General features: G+C 49.4%; 1 protein-coding gene across 6 annotated transcripts in view; it reads right to left on the reverse strand.

The window, feature by feature from the left end:
• Positions 1-328: 328 nt before the first annotated feature.
• Positions 329-14,512, reverse strand: part of VOPP1 (VOPP1 WW domain binding protein) — a 152,539-nt gene continuing 138,355 nt past the window's right edge. For 2 of the 6 annotated variants that reach the window (XR_014065221.1, XR_014065224.1), the window contains 2 exons: positions 2,263-2,780; positions 329-1,811 (listed from right to left, as the gene is read on the reverse strand). Coding sequence is in view for 2 of the 6 variants with exons in the window: in XM_081529441.1 (XP_081385567.1) it covers positions 2,590-2,780 (191 nt within the window). In the remaining 4 variants the exon portion in view is untranslated. Of the gene's footprint in view, positions 2,781-14,512 lie in introns of all 6 variants that reach the window. The other 4 variants (XM_081529441.1, XM_081529442.1, XR_014065222.1 and 1 more) reach the window with 3 other exon arrangements.

Consider the following 14,512-nt stretch of genomic DNA (forward strand, 5'->3'; position numbering starts at 1 on the left):
AGTTGGATTTAAAAATCAAGGCCCCCGTACACGCAGCCCCCCAGATAATTAATACCAGTACTAGCTATGAGTTTATGTCATTAAGCATTCTGTCGTCCTATTTACTTCAGATATTTTAACTAGATATTTAACTAGATTTTTTTAACGCGTTGGTGAAACAAAAGTTCCTTAGATTCTTGGAAAGCATGTTTTTTCCAGCTCTCCTGAGACTGGCTGCTTCCCCACCTATTCCGCCCCCACTCGCTAACCTCAGAGCCTGCTGTCTGCCCTGCAGAAACTTCATCTCTACCCTCTTTGCTACTCCCCAGCAAAAGAGTCAAAGCACACGCCCAGATTTATTTTTATTGTGCATCCATAGGAAACATGACCCTATCAAAAGAACAAAAGAGACAAATGAGCCAAGTGTTACAAGAGGAAAAGCATGCACAGACCTACTCCCGGTCCCCTCCCAGCCGCGGGCGCTATGGGACTTCACGCAGCAGAAGTTGGCTTGGACTGGCTCCAAGCGGTGGGCACTGTCCGCTGACAGCACGGGGAAACAGTGGGCAGGAAATATCACTGTAAGGGGAATTTCCACACACACTGACCACTGGGTGGGTTCTCACCAAGGTTCAAGGGAAAACCAAGCTGATCTCACACAAGCATGAATAGAAAATAGTTGAGTGCTACCTAAGTCATCCAGTCTTTTAAGATCATTTGCTATAAAAAAAAAACAACAAAAAACAGATTTCATCGTGAACATTTGGGTGCCTACGTAGCTGCACCAACTCCAGCTTGGGGTGCTTTCTCATCAGAACTGTCAAGGAGGAAACTGAAGCTGAAATGCCAAACGAGTGGCCTCGAGGAGGAGGAACTTCTGGACCCGTGCAGTTATCCTGGGTTGTAAACAGCAAATGCGGTGCTTTGCTGTCTCATTCAAATCAAGGACTGGAGTGTGTGTGGGGGCTGAAGTTGGGGACAGGAGTCTGGAGGTCACACTCGGTGGTCAAAGACACCAGCAGCAGCATCTATGTTCAGACTATTTCCAAAGTGTTCATCTGGCTCCAAGAGGGTCCCGTGGAATCCCTGGGGAGGCTCCCAGAGTCTCCATCCTGACTCCTCACTCCTACTCCCGCAGAGCAGGGACATGGAGACGAGGAGTGGGGAATGAAAACACTCAGTATCACTCTAGTGAGATGTCCTGATGCTCAAGTTCAATGACTGACAACCTCTCAAGAGGCTCTGATTAGTTCATTTCACAAATCAGCACCCCACCCCCACCCCCGCCCCATTACTACACAGACACGTCTCTGCTACGATGCTTTGTCCTTCCTATACATGACCCATCGGGTCTCAAGCTGGGTTTAAATACACGGTGGTGGGCATAACCTATGCAGAGGAGCAGAACTCCAGTCACCTAACAATTCAGGACTACCTGTGATTCGAGGGCCAGAGAGGTTTCTGAGCCAGGTTTGCACTTCCAACCACATCTTTATTCTAATTTTGATTAACTCGTCAGTGAAACCAATTCAGTCCTTTTGGAAGAGATCTATTTGCAGTCCCGGGGTTTTGTGTTCCTGTCTTTTTGTTAGCAAGCTCCTCCTTTGCAGAGCCTGGCATGCACTTGCTGAGATCAGTCAGCCAGGGCCCAGGCTTGCCCACCCAGGCTCAAGCCACTGGCTGTGCTCTGCTAGGACACTTCTCTCCAGGGGCTGACGTGGCTTCCCAGCCGGATGGACCTCTCTGCTTTGAAACTGTCCATCACAACGCACCGTCAGGCCTGCCTCAGGGGATGGCGCAGAGATGCCTGGCTGTGATCACAGGCCGGACAGCTGTTGACACCCATGAAAGACTCTGAGTCTGACCTCAGGGCACGACTCCACACCACCTTCCCCAGATGCTCTGAAAACAGCTCCCTTTTCCCCGCAAGGCAGACCAAGAGCTCATAAAATGCAATGTCCGCTTTGAGGCAGGAGGCAGTTTACCATGAATTTAAAGAGCTTCCCTTAGTGATCTTCGGGGAACTACAGACATCAGCCTGGCCTGATTCCAGAGTCCCATCTCCCTGAGGTGCAGACACCCAGGGCTCTCCCAGCCCCGGCGGTACCAAGGGCAGCGCTCTGGGCTTCAGGAAGGGGAGGGGAGGAGAGGGCTCAGAGGCTGCGCCCCGCCATCATTTTTGGAAGAGGAGACTGCTGGCGCTGCGGGGCCTGGTTTCAGCCAGCAGCCTGCCGTGTGCGGGGTGCCTGGCCCACGGGCCCCCTCACGGCCCCACGCACTCACCTGAACCGCCTGGCCTTCCGCCGGGGTCTCCCCCTGCGGGCCTGGGCAGCCAGCTTAGGGGTCAACCCTCAGGATCGTCCACTCAGCCAGAGCACAGATGACGTTGGAAACAGGAGCAAACAGAGGAGATGTGGGGTGAACTGAAATATTGGTCCTCCAAGGAAAACGGGAGAGGAAGCTGTGCTTTGAAGATGTCAAAAAGGACCTTGCCCTCAGTGGCTCATAAGACCTTTCCTGGAAGTGAGCAGCGATGGAGCAGGGAGAGCGAGCGACAGCCTTGCCCGGCCTCCCGGCCACGTCACGCAGGCCGCTGCTGGCAGCTCCCGGCTACTTGGTCTTCACCACCTGCTCATATGGCGGCGGGGGCGTGTTGCAGTAGGAAGGGGGCGGTGGGTAGGCCGTGCTGCCCTGGGATGAGTGGGGCTGGACCTGGAAAGCCATCGCCATGGGGTTCCCGGCAGGATTCATCCCCGGCCCTCCGGGGTCGGTGTAACACGGCAGCCCCAGCGGCTGGGCTCCTGGAAGACAAACAGGCAGGTGAGAGCATGGCCCGGGGGGCGCCCCGGCCATGCGGGCACCGGGGTGCAGGGAACGAGCAAAGCCGAGAGGCTGGCCCAGCCTCCTGGAGCAGCTCCGTCCCAGGGTGCAGAGGGCCAGAAAGCACCTCAGTCCACGAGCGTGCCTGAGTGATGGGCGGATGATAGCGGGCTCAGGCGTGGGGGAGGCCAACCCACAACCGAGAGACACCCAGGGGAGCTCTGCCAATGCTTGGAGACGTGCACCAAAAATTACCAACCCAGAGGGCCAAGCAGCCCTCAGAGCCTGGAAAGCCAGGGTGCAGAAAGGTAAGCCAACTCAGAACTGAGGAGAGGGCCTGGGGTCCCCAGCTCTCGGCTAGAAGCGTCCCAGGCACCTCTGCAAAGCTTCTGAGAACAGTGTGCGCAAGTATGAGCGCTGCTCACAGCTGCTGGGTTAACATTTACTCAGGGAAGAGCACCTGTCATCCAGGTGAACCAAACTCCCAGACAGGGAGACCACCTAGGGGCCTGAAGTCAGTGGGGTGCATGGACAGGCCTGTGGGCTCTCCCCTGCCCCGGATGCTGCAGAAAGAGGCCGCTCCCTCATCACAGGGAGAGGCTGTAGATGCGGGCTGAGCCCTGCTGCAGGCCTGGGTGCAGGACACGGGGGCAAGGGAGCATAGAGGTGACGAGAGGGAATATCGAGCCCTAACTCTCCTTTAACAGCAGAAACACGTGAGCTGCTGCGTTGAGCCTATTTCTTGGATCTGCATCTTCTGATCAGGTTGATAATGTGATAATACTGACTAAATAAAGAATCAAGAAAGAAACCGTGGGCTCCGGGTTTTCCCAGGGGATGCTCGGGCACCAGAGAGGTAGTCTCTGCCCGTATATTATGTGGGGTCTTTTCAATCTCCCTCTGCTCCAGTTTAACTGAATAAAGGTCAGATTCCTGGAAAGACGCCCACCGAAGCATGCAGGATGTCTTGGAAATCTACAAATGTGCTGAAGGAGGGTATAGGACAGGAACGTACAGGTGTCAGGAGGAGCGCAGTCGGCCACAGATGGCCCTCGACCCGCTCCTCCTCTCAAACAGGCTTCTACTGGCGCGTCTTCCTGTCGCCAGGAGATGCGTTTGTTCACAAGCCCGTGACTAGCCAGGACCGTCCACTTCTCAAGGGCAGAGATAGTTTATTTATCTTTGAATCTCTGTATATTTTATACAAATGAAAAGTTAAAGATAAAAAAGAGAGGCTAATGTCAGGGTCTAGGAAAGACACAGCAAAATCTTTGAATACGAGACAAGAAATGAGGAGAGAACGAGGGGCTCAGGAGGGGTACCCGGGGACCGGGGGCCAGCTGGGTGTGAAGACCATGGGGAGGAGGGCCTGCCTAGGAAAGACCCGGGCTCCTGGCGTGGGGGAGGGCCCGCCTGTCAAGGGAGGGGATGGAAGGGCGGGGCCCGCGGAGTCCGAGCGGCTCTGGGGGCCTTTTGTATGGAAGTGGCAGCAGAGACATGGCCGTGGCCAAAACTACCCAAGGAAGGGCGTGTCGAGGGGGCCAGAGGGCGACTGAGGAGCGGACCACACTCCCGACGGGAGAGACACAGGAGGGTCAGGCGGACGGACGAGGCGAGTGAGCGGAGGCTGGCAGGGAAGCGGAATGGAGGCGGGAGCGGTGTCACCAGGAAGAGGAGGAGAGGGCAGCGCCTACACGCTCCCCGAAGAGGACCCTCAGGCTTCTGGCCAGTAGTCTCAGCACTGAGGCTGGCACACAGGCCCAGCCGCTGGGGCAGACAGCTGTTCCAGGGTAAGGGGCAAAGACCAGAGAGGGGATGGGTGTTGGCTAAAGGGCCGCAGGACAAGGGCAGCTGTTTTCCTTTTATTTTTAAAAAAACTGTTTTAAATTAAGGTATAGTTGATTTAGGGCTTCCCGCACGGCGCTAGTGGTAAAAAATCTGCCTCCTAATGCAGGAACCTTAAGACATGCAGGAGATTCCCTGGAGGAAGTCACCGCAACCTACTCCAGTATTCTTGCCTGGAGAATACATGGACAGACGCGTCTGGTGGGCTAGGTCTGTAAGGTCGCAAAGAGTCAGACCCGACTGAAGCAACTTAGCGTGCGTGCACGTGCTGTACTTAGCCGTTCAGTCGTGTCCGACTCTTTGCAACCCCATGGACTGTAGCCCGCCAGGCTCCTCTGTCCATGGGATTCTCCAGGCAAGAGTACTGGAGTGGGGTGCCATGCCCTCCTCCAGGGGATCTTCCCGACCCAGGGATCAAACCACAGTCTCCTGCATTGCAGGTGGATTCTTTATGGTCTGAGCCACCAGGGAAGCAGGCATGCATAGTTGATTTAAAGGTTATATTAGGTTTCAAGTGTACAACACAGTGATTCAAAATTTTTACAAATTATACTCCATTTAATGTTATTACAAAATAATGGCTCTATTTCACTGTGCTGTATAATATATCCTTATTGTTAATTTTTTAGACAGTTTGTTCCTCTTAATCCCCTCCCCTACCTTGCCCCTCCTTCTGTCCCTCTCTTCACTGGTAACCACTAGTTTGTTAACTATGTCTGTGAGTCTGCTTCTGTTTTGTTATATTCATTCATTTGTTTTATTTTTTGGATTCCACATACAAGTAATAACATACAGTATTTGTCTTTCTCTGACTTATTTCACTAAACATAATATTCTCCAGGTCTATCCATGTTGTTACAAATGGCAAAATTTCATTCTTTTTTAATGGCTGAGTAATAGCCCATATTGTGTGCGTGTACACACACACACACACCAGATCTTCTTACCCATTCATTTGTTGATGGACACTTAGGTCAATTCCATATTCTGACTACTGTGCACAGAATATCGGGGCACAGGTACTGTTCGGATTAGTGTTTTCCTTTTCTTTGGATGTTCACCGGGAGAAGAGCTGCAGGATCATGTGGAAGCTGTGTTTGTAGCATTTTGAGGAGCCTCCAGGCTCTTCTCCACAGTGACTGCGCCAATTCACATCCCTACCAATAGTGCCCAAGGTCCCCTTCTCTCCACACCCTTGTCAACGCAGCCGTGCTGACAGGTGTGAGATGCTAGCTCAGTGCGGCTTTGACCGGCATTTCCCTGGTGACTGCTGACGGTGAGCATCTTTGCATATGCCTCCTGGCCATCTGCGTATCTTCTTTGGAAAAATGTCTATTCAGATCCTCTGCCCATTTTAAAATCAGGTTGTTTGGTTATTTGTTTGAGTTGTATGAGCTCTTTACATATTTTGGGTATTAACCCCTTATCAGATATTATGATTTGCAACTATTTTCTCCCACTCAGAAGATTGCCTTTTCGTTTTGATGATGGTTTCCTTCACTGTGAAAAGCATTTTAGTTTGATGTTGTCCCATTTGTTTATTTTTGCTTCTGTTTCCTTCACCTTAGGAGACAGATTCAAAAAAATGTTTTGCTGTGATTTATGTCAAAGATTGTCCTGCTTTATGTTCTCTTCTAGGAGTTGCATGATTTCAGGGCTTACATTTAGGTCTTTAATCCATTTTGAGTTTCTTTTTACATATGGTATGAGAACATATTCTAATTGCATTCTTTTACACGTAGCTGTCTAGTTTTCCCAGCACCACTTATGGAAGAGACCGTCTTTTCCCCATTGTATATTCTCAAGACAGAAGTATTTTTAAGGACAGGAAGTGCTTGAACATGTTTATAGAGTTAGGGACGGAAATATAGTAAAGAGAGGATATCTAGGGAGGATATAAGCTCAATGAAGGTAGGGACCTTATATGCCTGGTTCAACATTTGAACCCCACTGTCTAGCAAAGAGCCTGGTACACAGGAGGGCACCTAATATTTTCTGTCAAAAGGACGGAGAGGAGCCACAGGCAGTAGCTCAGGGCAGCGGCACAGGGACGCACAGCTCCCTGCGAGTGAAGGAGGCCTGGGTGCTCACAGAGGCGGCCTGGGCACTGCAGGCCGCAGGGGGTTTGGTGATTTGAGCAGACAGATTCCAAAGTCCTCAAAGAAGAGGTGGTCACAGATGGCAGCAAAATGGTGTTGGAGAGCGGAAGAACCCATTGGTTTGGGATTCAGTGTGTGGTTTGGGATTCTTGGGACTGTAAGGACATAAAAGTGAAGGTCAGGAGCCAACGGGACACCAGAACCATCCCTCTAACTTACAGGGGGTGGAATGTGGGGGAAGAGAACCAGCCCCGGCATTCTGAAGGCTTATGGTAGATGGTTTAGTTAGAGAAAGAAAACAGAGAATCCGTGAAGAGGCGGAGTCAGAGGAAGACTATTTCTCCAGCAGACAGAGAGGAAAGGATCCGCAGATGTGAGTGAAACAACCGCAGCCCCACAGCTGCCCGGCTGTCTTGTCAAGTGTTAATGCCAATCTGCACTGCTCCTCTATCACATGGGAAGGGCGTGGTGTGGGCACAGCAAGGGTATTGCTATTGCATCCACATTCTTGAAGGCACTGAAGCTCAGCAAGACATAACCCGCCAAGGTCACATAGCCCCTCTGTGGAGGCGCCAGAACTGAACCGAATATTGTCCTGTGAAGCCCAGGCTCTTTCCACGGCGACACGTTCTCACAGCAGGGTGAGGAAACGGGCCTCCCTCCAGCTGGAGAGGGTCAGCAAACCACGGGAGGCTGGGGGTACGCTAGTCCTGCATTCCGAGCGGCATCCCAGGCCTGAGGGCTTAGCTCAGGGCTGTCACCACGCAGGCTGCGCCGGCTCGCACTCTATCCCAGCCACACTGTGCTGCTCGACCGCGCTGAGGTCATTTTCCTCCTTCCTGCCATCGTCTCTCTCCTCCCTGAGAGTCTGTGTCAGATTTGAGAGGAAACCCTAGATTCAGCAAAAATGAGTCAATTATAGCTGCTCCACCTGAGTGGAACCGCTGCACTGACGCTGCCAAGCTTTCCTGACAATGACCCTGCTGCCACCAAGCTCGCTGGCCACTAACTGAGCAGGAGATGAGCCAGGCCAACCTTTCCTTGGGGTGTGGAAGAATCCGGCCGGCCTTAAAGGGTGGAGTGGGAACGCAGGAGGGGCGATGAGCGCCTGAGAAGGACTGCGCGGCTCGCAAGCCCAGGGCCGCCAGGTCCCCGCACCCTCCTTCGTGACCCCATCTGTGCCCCGTGTCTGTACAACCAGCTCCGCTCAGAGTGGGCTCTAGCGTCCTCTCCTCCACACACTGCCTGCCTCGCCCCGTTTAATCAGAGCTCAGATCCCAAACTCCTACGTCTACCTCCTCCAGCCGGGCTGCTTCTCAAGGTTCAGACAGGTTGCTCAGACACATTCCAGCAGACACGCAGCTCGTCTTCCCAGCCATGCCGTGAGCGTCCTGTGTCACCACAGCCCCCGACGCACGCACAGGACTGTGGGCTGGGTGCCCCCGACGCACGCACAGGACTGTGGGCTGGGTGCCCCCGACGCACGCACAGGACTGTAGGCTGGGTGCCTGCACTGGGGATACAAGGCCTCCATCATCAGGACCTTCCCTGTTTCAGCCTCATTTCCCACCGTCCCGCCAACGACAACCAGCTGCTCGTACCCTGCTCACCTCTCCCAGACCCCGTCAGAAAGCAGCCTGTAGTGTTCAGACATGCAGGTCCTCCTCCTGGGAAGTCCTGGCCCACCTTCACAGCACCCTCCGCCCCTCAGCCTCTCATCTGACTAACTGCCATTTACCTTTCAAGCCTCAGATCGGAATCACAGCTCACTGACTATCACCCCAATCCTGACGGGACTAGGACCCCTGTCCTCTTGGCGCTCAGAAAAGAATCTACATATTGGGCCCCACAGTGCGGTAGAATACTCTGAGCTTCTGCACACGAGGAGAGGGTTTAACTCACCCGGGAACTCTGAGAACCCAAGCCAGCACCTGGCATTGCGACAGACATCCCACCTGTGAGGCAGATAAGCGATGGAAGAGGGGAGGGATGGTGACTCTGCTCTGAACTTTGCCTCTCCTACACCACGCTCAACGCTGGAGGCAGCTCCGTGAGACACGCCTGTTTCTGATGTGACGTGAAGAGCTGGCTGCACCAGCCCGGCAAGCCTGCATCAAGCCTACCTGCTGCCCCCGAGGAGAGAAGTGTTTGAAGGGATGCCTCCACCAAAGGGGGCGGGGGCGGGGGCGGGCTAGGGCTGCGGTCTTTGTACCAGAGATGTACTGAAGGCGTGTCTGGAACATTCGTGCAGCACCATCACTCACACTGGAGGATAATGAGAAACGATGACAAGTGTGTCCGATTTAACTGGACAGTTAAGTTAACGGTCTCATCACACGGGAATTGGAAGGACGGGATTAAAACATCTGAGCCTGGACATGGAGAGGTACCTAGAATAGTAAAGAAACAGCATATGGGAGGTGGGTAAATTCTGTACTTGTCAAGAACATAAACCCTCAGGTGAACAAACACAGGGATGAAACTGCTAGAAAGACTGGCTGAGGGCACAGATGGCAGGAGTGGAGGCTGCATTCTCTTGGGGTAGCATGAGGCTCCTGGGCTAGAGGGGGCATCGGCTGGCATGGAGGATGTGTGTGTCCGAGACGTTCGCTATGCTTGCTCATTCGGCTAAAGCAGAATTCCTGACAATATACTGATGTGGCAGAATATCCAGGATCTCACAGAGAAGAGACCCAGAGAGGAGACATACTCAGTTCTGACTCATTCAGGGAGGTGGAGTGACGAAGACGTCAGTGTACGTGTGAGAACCACAGAGAAAGAGGGCCGGGCAAGAACGGGTGGGTGCCGCAGATGAGAGAGGTCATGCCAAAACTGTCCCCCAGACACACAGGATTCCATGGCACATGACTCTGGAGTCCAAAGCATTTTAAAATCATAATTCATCAACGGAGCAGGATAGGAGGCCCAGGGATAAACGCAGGCACCTACGGGCACCTGTGATCTGTGACAAAGAAGGCGAGAGTATACAATGGAGGAAAGACAGTCTCCTTGATAAGCGGTACTGGGAAACCTGGACAGTCACATGTAAAAGAATGAAAAATAAAACACTACCTAATGCCATACACAAAAATAAACTCCAAATGGTTTAAAGACCTAAATGTAAGGCCAGACACTGTAAAACTCTTAATGGAAAACAGGCAGAACACTCTTTGACATCAATCTCAGCAAGATCTTTTTTGACCCACCTCCTACAGTAATGAAAATAAAAACGAAAATAAAGCAATGGGACCTAACTTAACTTAAAAGCTTTTGTACAGCAAAGGAAACCATAAACAAAATGAAAAGACAACCCTCAGAACGTGAGAAAATACTTGCAAATGAAGCAACGGATGAGGGACTAATCTCTAAAATATACAATGCAGCTCAATATAAAAATCCCAGTCAAAAAATAGCAGAAGATCTAAACAGACATTTTCCCAAAGAAGACATACAGATGGCCAACATCTCTAATTATTAGAGAAATGCAAACCAAAACTATAATTAGGTATCACTTCACCCCAGTCAGGATGGGCCTCATTAAAAAATCTAAAACAATAAATGCTGGAGAGGGCGTGGAGCAAAGGGAGCCTCCTGCACTGGTGGCGGGAACGTAAATCGACATCCAGTGTGGAGAACAGGATGGAACTTCCTTAAAACCTGAAACTAGAACCACCATATGCATCAGCAATCCCACTCCTGGGCATATACCCAAAGGAAACCACTATTCAAAAAGATACATGTGCCCCAATGTTTATAGCAGCATTATTGACCATAGCCAGGACACGCAAGTAACCTAAGTGTCCATCAATAGAGAAAAGGATAAGAAGATGCGTTACATATATACAATGGAATATTCAGTTCAGTCCAGTTGCTCAGTCATATCTGACTCTTCAGCTATAAAAAAGAACAGAATAATGCCATCTGCAACACAGATGGACCCAGAGATTGTCCCACTAAGTAAGTCAAAGACAAATACCATATGATATCACTTACATGTGGAATCTAGAAAAAGAATACAAATAAACTTATTTACAAAACAGAAATAGAGTTACAGATGGAGAAAACAAACATGGTTACTAGGAGGTAAGGGAGGGGAAGAGATAAATCGGGAGACTGGGGTGCTGTACAGAAGATAGATAACTAAGAAGGACATATTCTATAGCACAGGGAATTCTACTTAATAATCTGTAATGGCCTATATGGGAACAGAATCTTAAAAAGAGTGGATACATGTATAATGGATTCAATTTGTTGTACAGCTGAAACTAACACAACATTGTAAATCAATTATACTCCAAGAAAAATTTTTTAAAAATAAAAAATAATATAAAAACACCTCAAATCTTATTCTCTATCAAAGAGAATAATTTGCAAACTGAAACAGAGATTAAAAAATGAGAGAAAATGAAACTCCAAGGTAAGTAAGGGCTGGGCTTTGGGGAAAGCAGTCACATGTCCTGGTTGACATAGTACCACAGTGTAGAAATGAAGAAAACCCATATTTAAGCTCTACAGTAATACTTGCTTCCCTGATGGCTCAGACGTTAAAGAATCTGCCTGCAATGCAAGAGACCCAGGGTTCGATCGCTGGGTCAGCAAGATCCTCTGGAGGAGGGCACAGCCACCCACTCCAGTATTCTTGCCTGGAGAATCCCATGGACAGAGGAGCCTGGCGGGCTACAGTCCACAGGGTCGCAAACAGTTGGACATGACTGAAGTGACTGAGCATGCACATATGCATGTCATATTGATACTACACATGCATGCGTGCTAAGAGTCGGACACAACTGAGCGACTAAGCATGCATGCACGCGCTGTATCAGGGTGATATGCATATATGCATGCTCAGTCGCCTCAGCTGTGTTCGACTCTTTGCGACCCTGTGGACTGTAGTCCTCCAGGCTCCTCTGTCCATGGGATTCTCCAGGCAAGAATACTGGAGTGGGCGGCCGTGCCCTCCTCCAGAGGATCTTCCCAACCAAAGGATCAAACCCATGTCTCTTACATCTCCTGCACTGGTAGGAGAGTTCTATTACCATTAGTGCCACCTGGGATACTGTGAGATACATATTACTTTTCCCCAATTTATAGATTTTTGGCTGATGGCCAAAAGTGTTATGCATCAATAACTTGCCTAGGTATCTTCTTCCACTGGACACTGCTGGGTCTTAACCCCTGAGGGGTCCATCCTGCAGCCCAGGGCATATGGAGGCAGCAGCGCCAAAAGACGGCCAGTGGCGGGGGGGACCTGAGCTTCTGCTAAGCAGGGGGCGGGGGACGTGAGCTTCCGCTAAGCAGGGAGGTAAACCAGGAGCCTCGTTTTTGTGATGTGTTTGTCACAAGAGGTAACTCTTACAAATGACTTTAACCTGGCTGATTAGGGTGTGTGTTACTTGCAGCCAAAACACTTGAACTAATTCTTGCAGAGAACATTCTCATGATCAAAAGACGCGTCTCCCCACTTCATAACCGGCTCCCTCTCTTTTCTAAGCCTTCTGGTTTTTAATTTCTTTTTATGTTGTATCCATTCATTTTCCAAAATTGTCTCAGCTACTAAAAATATTTTCCAGTTCATCCTTCAGGACTTTTTTTAGGTATATATACTGATACATTGTTTACAAAGAGAGACAGTCGTGTTTCTCCTTCCTGATGAATAAATATTTTTGTGTTAATGCTTTGACCAAGAATTTCTAGAACAGTGTTAAACTTGGATAGTAAATATCCTAATTTTAATAGCAATATTTGTACCGTTACACTAAGTATGTTGTTGGCAGCAGAACGATGGTACAAAGTGAGCTTATTAGACAACTACTAAACATTTCATTCAAAAGTCATAGCTGGTAACACTAGGCTTAGGTGTACCACTGAGAACTTGGTCCTCACCTCCAACGACCCCAAACACATAGTCTAAGACTTCATGATATTAAGAAAAAGCCTTACATTGCTAGATATATTACATTTTACATCACTACTTTGAGTTTTGACAAGAAATGTATATTGAATTTTATCACCATTTTTCTAGCATCTACCGAGTTACTCAGTGATCTTTTTAAAATTTAAGAAAAACCTGGAGAGAATGTTTATTGATTATAAACAAATGACTTAAAACTGAGATTAGTTGATGGACATTTTAGGTTCAAGCAAAACAGCACGTTCACAGCTCCATGTTTTCTATACAGTAAGACCCCAACATACGAAGGAGTTCCATTCCCAGAGTAAATTAGTAAGTCTAATTTGTTCGTAAATCCAACAAGCTTAGGTACCCAACTAACACAATCAGATATATAGTACTGTACTGTAAGAGTTTAAAATAGTAATATTTTTCACATAAAAATACATAAGAAACAAACACACAAAATGCAGAAAACATTTGAATTGTGCCGCACTTTCAGAAGTACAGTAGTACAGTACAGCATCTGGCATACAGGGGCTGACAGCGAGTGGACAGGCAGGAAGGGCTACTGCCTGAAGGAAGGGTCATCAGCAATAAGAGACGGAGGGCGAGCTGCGCTCTCACCCGTGCCTGACGCTGAGGGCACAGGTCTGGTTCTTTGCTGGATGCAACCCTACCGACCCTACCTACCCTTTTGGAAAAACCGTCCGGTACCTCTTTTTCTCTCATCATAGATGACATGATAGCACTGGACTGAATTCGGAATGGTTGCTGCAAGCTTCATGTTCCATATTACATCTGGGTCCCATGCCTCAAAAGCTAACAGTGCCTCCTCAAAGAAAGAAAATCCCCTTCCCTTTTCCCATGTCATGAATCTTTTTGGCTTTTCAGTTACTTCTGAAGAACTAAACCAGTGGCTTCCAGACAACCTGGGCTTGAAATAAATATACTGTGCTCCTGTACTATATGCAGTACTGTAAATACACAAAGCTCAACCACTTGTAGAGGAGGCATGGACATGACAATGTACCCCAGACACACTTAATAACTTACGTGACTGGACCCGAGAATGAACATGCTCACCTTTGAAAGTGCGCAACTTGAAGGTTTATATGTAGCGGGCTTACTGTACTGCAAAGAGCCGACCTCAAGCCTAGTTCCCACCCATCACCATACAGTTGACCCCTTCGCCCATTTTGCCCACACCACTTCCTCTCCGGCAACCATTCATCTACGCTCTGCATCTACAGTTTTGCTTCTGTTTGATCGTTTGCTCATTTGTTTCATTAGACTTTACAGGAGTGAAATCATATAGCATTTGTCTTTCTTCATCTGACTTGTTTCAAATACCATACTGTCTTCAAGGTCTTCCTATATTGTCACAAACGGCAGGATTTAATTCTTTTATATGGCCAATCTGTATTCTGTTGTGTGTGTGTGTGTGTGCGCGCGCACACGCGCTCAGTTGTGTCCAACTCTTTGTGACCACATGGACTGTAGGCCGCCAGGCTCCTCTGTCCATGGGATTTTTCCAGAAAAGGATACTAGAGTGGCTTGCCATTTCCTCTTCCAGGGGATCTACCTAACCCAGGGATCAAATCAGCATCTCCTGCACTAGCAGGACTCTTAGTGACCCCATGGACGCCAGGCTTCCCTGTCCTTCACCATCTTCCAGAGCTTGCTCACACTCATCTCCATTGAGTCGGTGATGCCATCCAACCATCTCATCCTCTGGCGTCTCCTTCTCCTCCTGCCCTAAATCTTTCCCAGCATCAGGATCTTCTCCATTGAGTCACCTCTTTGCATCAGGTGGCCAAAGTATTGCAGCTTCAGCTTCAGCATCAGTCCTTCGAATAAATATTAAGGATTGACTTCC

The sequence above is a fragment of the Giraffa tippelskirchi genome, chromosome 9, assembly GCF_054371585.1.
Source record: "Giraffa tippelskirchi isolate mGirTip1 chromosome 9, T2T-mGirTip1v1.2.pri, whole genome shotgun sequence".
Taxonomy (NCBI): Eukaryota; Metazoa; Chordata; class Mammalia; order Artiodactyla; family Giraffidae; genus Giraffa; species Giraffa tippelskirchi.